At 44.9% G+C, this 12,281-nt stretch overlaps 1 protein-coding gene and 1 long non-coding RNA gene across 13 annotated transcripts in view; one reads left to right on the top strand and one right to left on the bottom strand.

Moving 5' to 3' along the window:
- The window catches only part of LOC112661805 (uncharacterized), a 414,903-nt gene that overhangs the window by 384,528 nt on the left and 18,094 nt on the right, over positions 1–12,281 (bottom strand). Inside the window, exon 1 of one of the 4 annotated variants that reach the window (XR_007407639.1) lies at positions 2,602–2,744. The exons of the other annotated variants lie outside the window; for them this stretch is intronic. This is a non-coding gene — a long non-coding RNA (uncharacterized LOC112661805). Of the gene's footprint in view, positions 1–2,601; positions 2,745–12,281 lie in introns of those variants that run through there. 4 annotated transcript variants of the gene reach the window in all.
- Positions 2,948–12,281, top strand: part of LOC112661802 (amyloid beta precursor protein) — a 262,644-nt gene continuing 253,310 nt past the window's right edge. For all 9 annotated transcript variants that reach the window (XM_025449933.3, XM_025449932.3, XM_025449931.3 and 6 more), the window contains exon 1: positions 2,948–3,103. In XM_025449933.3, coding sequence (XP_025305718.1) covers positions 3,047–3,103 — 57 coding nt within the window. In that variant the 5' untranslated portion in view covers positions 2,948–3,046. The remainder of the gene's footprint in view (positions 3,104–12,281) is intronic.

Raw genomic sequence — 12,281 nt, 5'->3', positions numbered from 1 at the left:
CATCACAGAGGAAACCAACCCTACCGACAGCTTGATCATGGCCTTTTAGACCCCAGAACTGTGAAAAAATAAATTTCTGTTGTTTAAGCCACCCTGGCTGTGCTACTTTATTATGGCAGCCCTAGCGAACCATAGAGAGACCATCTTCTGGCTTCTACTAAGATTGCTTTTGATGATATTTGCAGGGCACAGATAACACCCTCAGCACAAGACGACAGAGCTGTGGCTCAGCAGCACTCCTCATAGAATATATTTGGGAGCTTTGGTAGTGAACGTGACCACTGTGAGTCCATAAAATCAAATGCGACATTAGCCTGCAGCCTGAGGTAGCAATGGACTGGCCCACTCTGCAGTGCTCACCACGCCCCTGGAGCAGTAGGGAAAGACACTGACAAACCAGAACACGTTTGAGGAGAATGGTCAGAGTAGGGAAGGGTCCAGAAACCAAGCAATTTGCACAACTGTTAAAGGAAGTGCTTCGGTTACTTTGTGAGGGGAGCACGCTGGAGGCAGAAGCAGCACTAAAATTGCTGGCAAATACTTGAAGCTCTGTGGTGTGGAAAAGGCTACTTTTGCTTGGGCACAGGGGTACAAAAGGGCATCTAAGTGGGAGGTTAGGGAAAAGGAATGTGGGCTTTCAATGAGGCAAGAACTTCCTAGTAACCCTACAGCCCAAAGACAGAATGCATTGTCTGATGAGCTAGCGAACCCCTCACAACTGACGTACTGAAGCCTTGCTTGGAATGCTGGTGTGGACTTGCCTGCCAGTGGGTGGTCAGTCCCCTCCAGAGTTCTCCAGTGTTCTGGCTGGTGATGTTCTTGCACTTCCTGCCCAGGGGATCCAGAAGACACCTCAGGGCAGGACATGGCATTAAATGTAGAACAGAGATACTGGTTGAAAAGTAAATCTCGGAGTGGTGACAGAACGGGAGAAAACGTAAAGGATGTCCATCATCCTGACAGAGTCAGGAGCTAATCATCTTTCCCAGGGGAACATCTTGTCCCAGGGATGTGTTGAATGTGGTGAATTTCAACAGTGGAAAGAGAAAATGCTAAACCTAAGAACTTTCATTTTTAGAGATTATAACTTCACCATATTTTTGAATTTGTGCTTAATAAAGGTCTCTTATTAAGCCTCCCCAGCCCCAGGACTGGCTTCCAGGGCATGCAATCAGCATGACACAGGGCCCTGCGCTCAAAAGGGGCCCTGTGATTGGTTTAACCCTCTGCTGTCACCACCTTAAAATACTTAATTTTGGAACAAAGGGTCCCACCTTTTCATTTTGCAGTGGATCCTGCACAACTTGTAGCTGGCCTTGCTCCCTCCCCATCTTGGAGTTACACTCCTTTTTGCATTCAGATGCTTTCCACTGTCCATACAAGCCTAGGACAGGCAGGCAATTGGCAAGGTGGGTAAATGTGTGTTATTTGCTGTTGGGATTTGCTAAGCTTCAGCTTCCCATCTTATGCTTGGGAATGATAGTAAAGGCCTCAATGACTTTTGTAATTGTAAGTATAGGACACAAAGCTTGTGCACAAATATTGCACTATAACATATATTTGTTGTTATTTGTTGAGGACATTCAAAGAATGGGGGAAAAAGTAATCCAGGGGTCAGGATTGGATGCCTTAAGGGGAGAATGATGGAAGACGAGATTTAGGGGAGGGGCAGATAAATGGTGAGTTCTCAGGAGGGAAGTTGGCATCCTCCTGGCTGAGCCCTGATCCCAATCGCCAGAGTCTGTGGTTTCATCCCCTCCCACTAGCACCACAGTGGACCGTCCCTTAGTCACTTCTGTTCCTTCTGGTCATGAGCAGGAGATACAGCTGAGCAGTTCTAGAACATTCTAGCCTAGCTAAACACTAACCGGACATCGGATGGTTTGTGTTTAATCTAGGAGAAAGAGGCTTCCCAGCAGGTTCATTTCTGTAATTTAGGACAGCCACAAAGAAGTACAAGGACAGAGTTTGAGGTCAAGAGTTCTTAGTTACGAGGGTGGAACAGGAATCCTCCTTCCAAATCCCTTCCCTCTAAACTTTCATTTCACCCTCCCTCTCACATGGATGTTACATCCCAGCTTGATTAAAAAAAAAAAAAGAAGAAAAAGAAAAAGAAAATCCCTGACCATCTCCTTCCCAAAACCAAAAACACCCAACAAATAAGCAAAACTTTTTTTTTTTTTTTTTTTTTTTTTTAACAAAATCCTTCCTTCAAGGAGAAGTAAATAGGTCGCCCCCTTGTTCTCCAGGTCCGGTGCCTTTCCTCTTTCGGTTCGTTCTAAAGATAGATATTCCTTCCAGGTTGTTCCTGGCTGCTTTTGACAGGGGTGGGGGGGTGGGGGGGTGGGGATGAGTTTTTTTTTTCCCTTTTTTTTTCCCCTCTCTCAACAAGCAAAGAAATTCTAATTTCCTTTAAGCTTGTCCTGTTCCTATTCTCTTCCAGAAACGCTCCCCCCGCCCCGACCCACACACCACCAAATGCGGCTTCAACGCACCCCGGCGGCAGCAGCCCTTTATCCGGCATCCCCGAGAGGCCCGCGGGGTCGGATGAGTCAAGCTCACGGGGACGAGGACGAGCGGAGACGGCGTCCTACGACTCACCTTGCCCTGATCCCGCTCGGTCCCTCGCGCCGCCCCAGCCTCTCCCGCAGGCCCGCGGAGCCCCGGGGCGGGGGCGCGCGGGGCGCGGAGCAGCCGCGGAGCAGCCGCGGACGCCGCACCTGTGCGCGCGGGGGGCGCGGGCCCCTCCCGGCCGCTCCCGCCCCTCCCGGCCGAGCGCGCGCAGCTCCGCGGCGGCTCCGCTAGGGGTCTCTCTCGGGTGCCGAGCGGGGTGGGCTGGATCAGCTGACTCCCCGGGCTCCGAGCCCAGCCGCCGCGCTCCAGCGCCGTCAGTTTCCTCGGCAGCGGCAGGAGAGAGCAGCAGCCGGAGCGGCGCGAGCGCGGGGCCCCCGAGACGGCGGCGGCGGCGGCGGCGGCACCGGCAGAGCCAGGGCGCGGCGGACCCCACTCGCACAGCAGCGCGCTCCGTGCCCCGCGCAGGGTCGCGATGCTGCCCGCTTTGGCGCTGGTCCTGCTGGCCTCCTGGACGGCTCGGGCGTTGGAGGTGGGTGCCGCGCCTCGGAGTTGGGGGCGGGGAGGGCGGGGGGTACGGTGGGAACCCGATTCCCTCCCTCCGAGCCTTGAATCTGGAGGAAGCCGGGGCGGGGGCAGTCCCGGGGACCCCGCTCTCCTCCACGTCCCACGCCCCCGCTTTGCAGGCGCCCTGCGCATCTGCGCCTCCGCGCCTCCGGCCCGGCCCTGCCCTGCCCTGCCCTGCCCCGGGGACGCGCTCGGGCGGGCGGACGGCGAGCTGGAGGCGATCCTGAGCTGGGACCCGGACTCGGTCCCTGCCTGGCGGGGCAGAGCACGTGCGGGGGCGGGGGCGGGGGCGGGGGCGGGGGGGACCGAAGACGCAGCGCCCCTGGATCCTGTCCTCCGCGCGCGGTCGCTGCGCTTCCCTCCCTGGGGCCCCGCGGAGGAGGAGTCGGGACGGCTCGAGAGGCACCCCCTTTCCGCCCGCCGCGTCCCACCTCCCCCGCGCATCCCCGCGCCCCTTCGCGGCCCGACCTCCCGCTCCTTCCCGGTGGCGGCGGCTCCGTGCGACCCCGGCGGGCTCGCGCACCGCCTTCCGCGGGCAAACTTTGTACGGTTTGCGCCTTCCCTTTTGTGCAAGTTGCGAGAGCCGGGGGGGGGGGGTGATGGGAGACCGCGGCTCCCTCGCACCCTCCGCGAGCCTGGACGGCCCCGGCGTCCGCTCGGCCCTGGAGCTGCGTGGGGAGACGGAGAAGGTTCCCGGGAACAAAAGCGGCGCCACCGCGCCCTCCCCGGCCCGGGGTCTGTGCGCCGCCGCCGCCGCCGCCTCCCTTGCCCGCGCCGCGCGTCTGTCCCGGAGGGGGCTGGGGCTCTGCCGGGACCCGCTCCCGCCGCGCCCCCCCCCCCCCAGGCTGGCTGATTCGGGGCGGGGCTCGGAGCCCTTGGGGAGCCCTGCGGACCGCGGGGGGTCGTCTGGCCGGGGCAGCGGGGCCCGGGAGGCACGATCCGCCTTCCTGGGCATCAAAGGAGGCGTTTGTCCGCTTAAGGCGCGGCCTCCCCGCTGGCGACGCGGGGCCGGCTGGAGGAGCCCCCTGCGGCCGCGAGCTGCCGGGGAGGGTCCTCGGGGTCTCTTTTTTTAGGGTGCAGGTAAAAGGATTGAATTGAGTGAAGATTAAGACGGAGAAGATGGCGCCTCTGCAGTGCAGCAAAGAAAAGCGGTGTGGAGGCTGCAGCCTGGTGAAATCCACCCACCGCTAGGTGTAGAGCGAGTCTTCCCCATTCATCCAACTCTCGAACATTCAGCTAACGCCTGTGCAAAACGACTATTTTTCTTTTCTACCCAGAGATGCAAAGAAGTTGTTTGGGTGACAGTCGGGGCAGAAGAGCTTGTATTTGTATCCCGCATCGTTCGGGGTCCCGTATATAGGTATCTTAACCATTTGCAGTCTCTCCCAATTTTTCCAGTTTTTTTTTTTCCCCCTCCTTTTCCAAAAAGGCAATTCCCAGATCAGTGTTTTTCTGTCGTTACACTGAGGCTCTGCGAATTATCACACCAGGACAGTTTTGGAGTCCCTGACTGACAAGGTCATTGAACTTTTTCTCCCTTCTTTTTACCTGTAAGTGGCTCAGAAACGACCATAGGGCTAGAATGATTCAAGAGGAGAAGCATTTGGTTTTCCGTGTTTTTAAAAGATGCATTTAATTAAGGGCATCCCTTTCTTTCCTCCAATTTATTTATTCCTACAAGTTTTTCTGTTATTTTCCTGGTTGTCTTCCGACACACCAAAAACATACACACACTCACACACACGCACACACACACAAATTAAGTAAGGAAGGAGCATATCATAACCTTTATATTTGAAGTTTTTGCCAAAATGTAAATATTTAATTTATTTGAGCGCTATTTTTTTTTTCTGTATAAACAGGTAACATGCAGGCAAATATGATTCAGATTTATTTTTTTGGCCAGGGTGCATCTCTTGGCTCTTTCTGCCATTCTTTTGGACATTTTTACTTGTTACACTTCCTTCAAAGAGTGGAGGTGAAATGCACATTAATCCATTTTGCAAAGCATTGGCGAAAGGGTAGGCAATTCACTCTAATGAGGTTTGAGGGGGATTAATTCAACTATATCTGTGTCCACTGAAAGATGTAATTATGAGTTGAGTGTCTTTTGTAGGGCTTAGAAAATAGGTCTACTGCAGGTGGCTCTAAAAAAAGAAATGAATAAGGGCAGTGATAATGGGGCCTCCACTTCTGGGGTTATTCTGAGTTGATGAATTTGCCTGGTATATTGATAAGAATATGAAATTTAAAGGTTCTAACATTTATTTGTTTAAACTTGCTTCTTTAATTTTTAGTTTACTGTATTGAGGGGTTTAACCTGAAAACAGTGATTTACTTTGACGATGATGCTAATTCACAGATGATAGATTCCGACTCTTCCTGACCAGTACTGCCCTAAAAGACATCTGTACCCAGAATCGTGAAGCTCAGATTCGATCCTGATCTATAGGCAGTCACTGGTTCTTGCTAATCGACGGGTTAGACGGGTGATAACCGGCAGGGCACAGAAGCTTCTCCTCTTTTGTCACCCTAACCAGCAGAGGCGCCTGATGGCACTTGGGAGGCTCTTAGTACTGCAGAGAAGTATTCCAGATAGAATAATGACGCCTGGTTCCGATTGGGGAAGGCAAAAGGAACGTGCAGCTGAATAGATGACAAGGTTAAGTTAGGAATGACTGATTGAAAGCAATACAAAAGAAGGAAAACAGAGAGGTTTCCTTGTGGTTGAGGCTTTCTCCTTGTTACTAGAGGCTCCTTATTTTTATGTTACTGTTGATGGCATACTGGAGACTTCTCTACAGATGTTTATATGAAGCTGACAGTTGTCAGTCATTCCAGAAATATGCATAGCTGTTAGATGCCCTTCACGTGGACTAAATTGTCACTGAAGAAGTGCAATAAAATTCAGTAGAAATGTACATTCTGTTTCTGCAAACGATCTGGGTGGGGACACATAATGCCTTAAGAGGCTTACAAATTATCTTTAATGTTTTCCTTCTTTAATCTCTGCTTCATTATATCAATTACAAATGCAAAAATAAACCTTAATGAATGTACTTTAAATGTAAAGCTCCAGGTCGGAAGGTTTAATTTGACTGCGTTCCCCTGCTTACAGGAAGTTCGCAGACTAGGAAATAGAAAGTGTTAAATACCAAGAGGAAAGTACAGATTAAGTGGTTTACTGAGCAAAAGCCTTACAGTGTAAACATCTATATTTAAGGAATAAAGGAACAATGAGATGAGATAATCCTAGAGAATTTCCTGGTAGTTCATTGCCAGCCAGGGTTGTACCCCAAGTCTCGGAGAAGGGAGTGTAAACCTTTGCATTTATAATATTTACATACCTCACCAGCCTTTCCCCTCCTAGACACAGACACATGGGTGTGCACACACACACCACACACACACACAACATACACACATGCCTGGAGGCAGGGTGGAGCAAAGGCAGGGCTTGATTCCCTGAAACCCTCCATCTATTCATTTGGGACAGTTCTGTTGATTCTCCTTGTGGGCCAAACCCTGGCCACAGCTCTGAAGAGATTGTGTTGTCACAAAAAATCACAAAACACAATGTTTTCCTTCTCAAAGCTTCCAGTCTAGTGGAGAAGATAGACGATAAACAAATCATTATCAGTGTATGTTCATGAACTGTCACAGAAGCCAAGTCAAAGGAAGGGGCAGGGTACACTCTAGAGAGGAGGGGGGGTGGGGAACCTCGAAGTAAGGGGTCAAGGGGGGAAGGGGCTGAAAGCAAGATCTCACAGCTCTCTTACCACATCTTCAGTAAGCGCTTGACCAAGGGAGTGAGTACATGACAAAAAAAAAGTGATTCACTGGGCCACGGACGGGGGAATAGAATAAAAAGTTATGTTTGTGTTTTGGTATTTGCTGGTAGTTTCCACTTCTCTGTGTTCCACATTATTGTGAAATGGTTTCCTTCTCATAGTGGGTTCCCATACGTACAGAGTGGGGATTGACGCAAAATACCACCTCCTGCAAATCTTTGGAAATGCTGTCACCCTGTGTCTCAGAGCCAGTATAGAGACACTCTTAGGAGGGGCTGGAGGGAGCTGGAGGGGTGGCAGACAGAGGAAGTTAACATGAAGGAGGCAGTGTGCCCTCTGACTGAGTAGCAAGTTTAATCAAAATGTCTATTTCTCAATTTGTTGTTATTAAAAAAAAAAAAAAAAACAGAGCCAACAATACCTAAATCCTCAAACTGAATTTGCAAATGAAAATCATAGTGAAGGGGAACACGTTATGTAACTAATTCTTCGGTATAATGTGGATCACCTAAGAAATAACCATTTCCATGAGGGCACTAGTATTTGTCTTTGAAAAAAAAAATCTGTGAATTTTCTTCTTCAGAGTAATCCTGATTAATGGATAGGCATGGCTGATACTTCTTTTTTTAGAAGAAGTCCCCCAAAAATTGGGTTAGAATGACTGCTCTAGAAATAAGGTAGAGTACTAATAGCCTACCATGGAAGCCCTACCTATAGTATAGTTGGTCAACGCGTAGTTGGTACTTACACACATTATGTACTGTATTCTTAAATAAAGGAAGCCAGAGAAAAGAAGGTGTTATTAGGCAAATCATAAGGAAGAGAAAGCACATTTACAGTACTTTGCTATATGTAACAGGAAAACGTCTGCATATAAGTGGACCCACACAGTTCAAACCCTCGTTCAAAGGTCAACTGTAATTCATTTAAAAAAAAAAAAAAGGCTTGGACATATTCATCAATTAATATACTTCTATGAAAATGTGATGCTTGATAGATTAGTTAGCTGACTGTTGAAAGTAGGGTGGAGACAGAGGACTCAGGTTCACATGCATGAAATTTTAGCTGCAGTAAGGAGCTTAGATTTAGTTCGGCTACATTTTTGAAGAAACCAGTACAGATTTAGCTTGAACTTTGCTAGGATTATAATACTTTATGAAAGAAGGTAGTGCTTGAAATGTGGAAGAAGAGAGATTTTTTAACAGCCCTGCTCTGTGGAAAGTAGTGGAATTGTACTCGCATTTATCATCTTAATTTCCATACCAGTGTGATGGTAGGCAGGCAACACGCGATCCTTGAGATTCTCATAAGGTCAGGGAAGGTCACATCTCACTGATTAAGATCCTGGATGAGGGCAGGATTGCCTGGGCTTAAACTATGGCTCTGTCCCTTTTGAGCTATTGACTGGATTGGCTCTGTACCTGTTTTCTCCTTCATAAAATGGTGATATACACACGTCTATAAACATATATATGTAAAATGCTTGGAACAGTATGAATTAATATATAATATATATAATATGATATATAATATGATGACTCCTTGTAGGCACTGTGTGTTAGATACTACTGTATGTGATGATGACGATGTAAAATGAATATATTTAAGTCACACATGGTTGAAAGGTTAAAAAAAACAAGAAAAAAATACCTCTATAATGTTTTACTTATTGACTACTGCACTTAACTGAGCAGCTAAGATTATTGCAGGAAATTGGCAGTTCTCTAAAAAAAATGAATTTGATTTAAATTTTAAAATGACATATTACAGATAAAATTTCATCCATGTTTTAAAATTTCACTAAAATATTTAAAATATTATATTTGAAATACTCACTAAATATATCTATTTTATGTTTCAATTGGCTTTTTTTTTTTAAAGCATTAAGATAATTTGGGCAGCCCCGGTGGCCCAGCGGTTTAGTGCCACCTTGGCCCAGGGTGTGATCCTGGATACCTGGGATCGAGTCCCACATTGGGCTCCCTGCATGGAGCCTGCTTGTGTCTCTGTCTCTTTCTGTGTGTCTGTTATGAATAAATAAATAAAATCTTAAAAAAAAACTCTCATATTCTAATATGTGTCACTTAAAAAAAACATTAAGATAATTTGGGTTTACTGAAAATTTTTTTTTTTTTTTTGGTTTACTGAAAATTTTAAACAGTACAGAAATGTGTAAAAAGTATAAACCGTTTTTTCACCAATGGAAAGACCTATTTTGAATATATGCATATGGGCAGCTTGCCACATTTATCTGATAATTGAGCAGGTTTGTATACCGGCTCGATTATTAACTGTGCTATTAATTGACTATCAGCTATGCACAAGCACCTTTGAACAAGCTTGTTTTAGTTCTTAGCAAAATCTCCTTTTTTAAAAAAATGAATAAACCAGTTTGTCCATCAAAGCCAAAATGGAAGATTTCAAATGCCAGCAAAAGATTTTTGGTTTTAAAATGGAAGTGTGAAATGATCTTCACCAGAATACAAGGAAACCAAAAAGCAGACTGCTTGAGAACGCAGCATTTCTATACGAAGCAGTTTTTAAAATAAAATGAATTACAGTATCAGATGATGGCTATCAAATCTTCAAAACTTTATAGTAATCTGCCTAATTAAAAGCATACTCTTAAACAGCATATTTTGTTTGTTATAGAGTAAGAGGTTTTCAGTCTTAATTTCAAAATTAGGCTAAGGTATTTGAGAGTAGACAAAATTGGTGTTCCTGAGATTGAGGAATGATTTTTTTTTTAAAGATTTTTATTTATTTATTCATGAGACACAGAGAGAGAGAGGCAGAGACACAGGCAGAGGAAGAAGGAAGCTTCATGCAGGGAGCCCGATGCAGGACTCGATCCCGGGACTCCAGGATCATGCCCTGGGCCAAAGGCAGGCACTAAACCACTGAGTCACCCAGGAATTCTCAGAGGAATGATTAACACATGAAGAATCCATAAGCAAAGTCTGAAGGAATCTGTGTGGGTTTTTGTTAACACTAATTTTGTATTTACCTTTGTCCTACTCAATCAAAAAATGAGGTAAAGTAGGAGAATGTTGTTATGTAGCCATGTTTGGAATAAACATCTTGCTCAGAGTAGATCTAGTGAGGATGAATGAGATGGCACCACAACCCTATGTATAGGGTCGATGAGCAAGGACAAGGAGTGAGCAAGATAAACGTCTCAGAAAAGGGAAAAGAACAATAATCATGTTTTGTAGATGAACAAATTCTAGAATTCTTAAGGTCTTAGTAGTGATGGACCCCAAGCAGTGTTCATATCTTTGAATTTCCAGATGGTCTTTCTCTTTTTTTTTCTTTTTGGGTTCAGATGATTCTTAGCTGAGAAGTTTGATTGAACAAGGGAAGTTCCTTTTTTGGCTGGGGTGGGGGGGATATTTATTCTATTGATAAATTGTTTTTGGCCTAATATTTTTCTTAGAAAATCTAGCAACTTGTCTGGTGCTCTCAGATTGCTTCCATAAAAAGCCACATTGTGTCTTCATTGAAGAATGTTAAGAAGTCATCCTAGATGATGGAGACTGTGATACATTACTTTTCAGCCTTAAATTAAAACTACTTAATGAGAGTAAGAGATACGGTATATTAACTCTTAGTCTTTGTTAAATTTTCAAACCTTTAGTGACTGTAATATATTTTGACCATGTGAACAGATTTTGCAGGAAGGAACACAAGAGATTTAATCTTACCCTTGGGGTATATTTGTGCACCTTAGATCTGACCCCTCACCCCCAGTTACCAAAAACTCATTTGTTCAATGTTTCCATGTCTGCATGTGCTTAATTACTATATAATTAATGAGGCAACATAATTTTTAGCTTTAATAAAAAATAAAATAGTTATTATCTATTATGGCTTGATGAGTCCAAAAAGAAACTTTTTATATCCGCCTTTACTATTGGATGAATTTTCATAAGCATAATTACTGTTTTTATAAATAACACTCAATTATTTTAAAATGGAATTTATAGGCACATGTGATAAAGGTAGATAATGTGCTAGTTAACTATATTTATTGATTTTTTTTTAATTTTTATTTATTTATGATAGGCACACAGAGAGAGAGGCAGAGACACAGGCAGAGGGAGAAGCAGGCTCCATGCACCGGGAGCCCGACGTGGGATTCGATCCTGGGTCTCCAGGATCGCGCCCTGGGCCAAAGGCAGGCGCCAAACCGCTGCGCCACCCAGGGATCCCCCTATTTATTGATTTTTTTAAGTCTTTCAAAAAAGGAGTATCCTCATTTACTTTGAAGGTTGAACCTTTATTATTATTATTTTTTATATTTACTTTTTGAGAGACAGAGTACACAAGCAGGGAGAGACAACGGAAGACAGATCTTAAGCAGGCTCCACACCCAACACAGAGCGCAACACGGCTTGATCTCATGACGTTGAGATCATGACTTGAGCAGAAATCAAATCATGACCAGAGTCAGACACTCAACCCACTGAGCCACCTGGGAGCCCTGATGTCTGAACCTTTAAAACTGATGCACATTTTTTGAAATCTTAGCAAACTCTTCCCAACACTAACATTAAAATGTATCATGAAAATTGATATCTGAGAGCAAATCTTTCCCATACTGATGCTCTTAATTGCTTATTATGGTTTGTTTAAACAAATACAGTTTTGTCAGCGCAGCATATTGATTTGAAAATGCAAGTGATGAGTTCTTCAGAGATTCCCATAGAAACTTGAAAATATGCAGACTGATCATTCTAAGAATAGTATTCACAGATACTTACATATTAGATTAATTAGTAATTTCAAATTAAGAGAAAATTTTTATAGAAAAGCCAATAATTTTTTTTCAGATACACAGAGAAACAGATTTTTAAGGGCACAGCCAGCAAAGGGAAATGCAGTTTTTCATTTAACAAATATTTCTGAATCTCCTGCCCTTAAGGAAGCTTGAAGAATAGCAAGAAGTTGACAGGATAAAAAGGACACAGTAGGGAACTAGGAAAAAATTTAGTTAGGGTAGGGGCTTAGGGGAATGCTATGTGGAAGTCTGTTGTGGGTGTAATCTTTTATGTGATATTATCAGGAAAGGTCTCTGATCTCTTCACTATGCAAATATAAACTCGGATATGGAGGAGAGAACTGTATATTCTGCATGATGTAAAAAAAAATAGGGACAGGGGATCTACTTGAGAGCGGTTAAATAATGAAAAACAATAATGGTTGGGTAGAAAAATCGCAGTTTCCTGTACCCGTTTCATCACTATCACTGCATTTCGTATTTACTAAATACTTGATAAATATCTTCTGTGAGCTAGCAATTTTATATTGTGATAAGTAAAGAATTATGTGATTGATTCTTGAATTAACTTG

This window comes from Canis lupus, chromosome 31, assembly GCF_003254725.2.
Source record: "Canis lupus dingo isolate Sandy chromosome 31, ASM325472v2, whole genome shotgun sequence".
NCBI lineage: Eukaryota > Metazoa > Chordata > Mammalia > Carnivora > Canidae > Canis > Canis lupus.
Note: the sequence above shows the minus strand (reverse complement) of the source record. Positions and strands in the feature narration are given on the sequence as shown.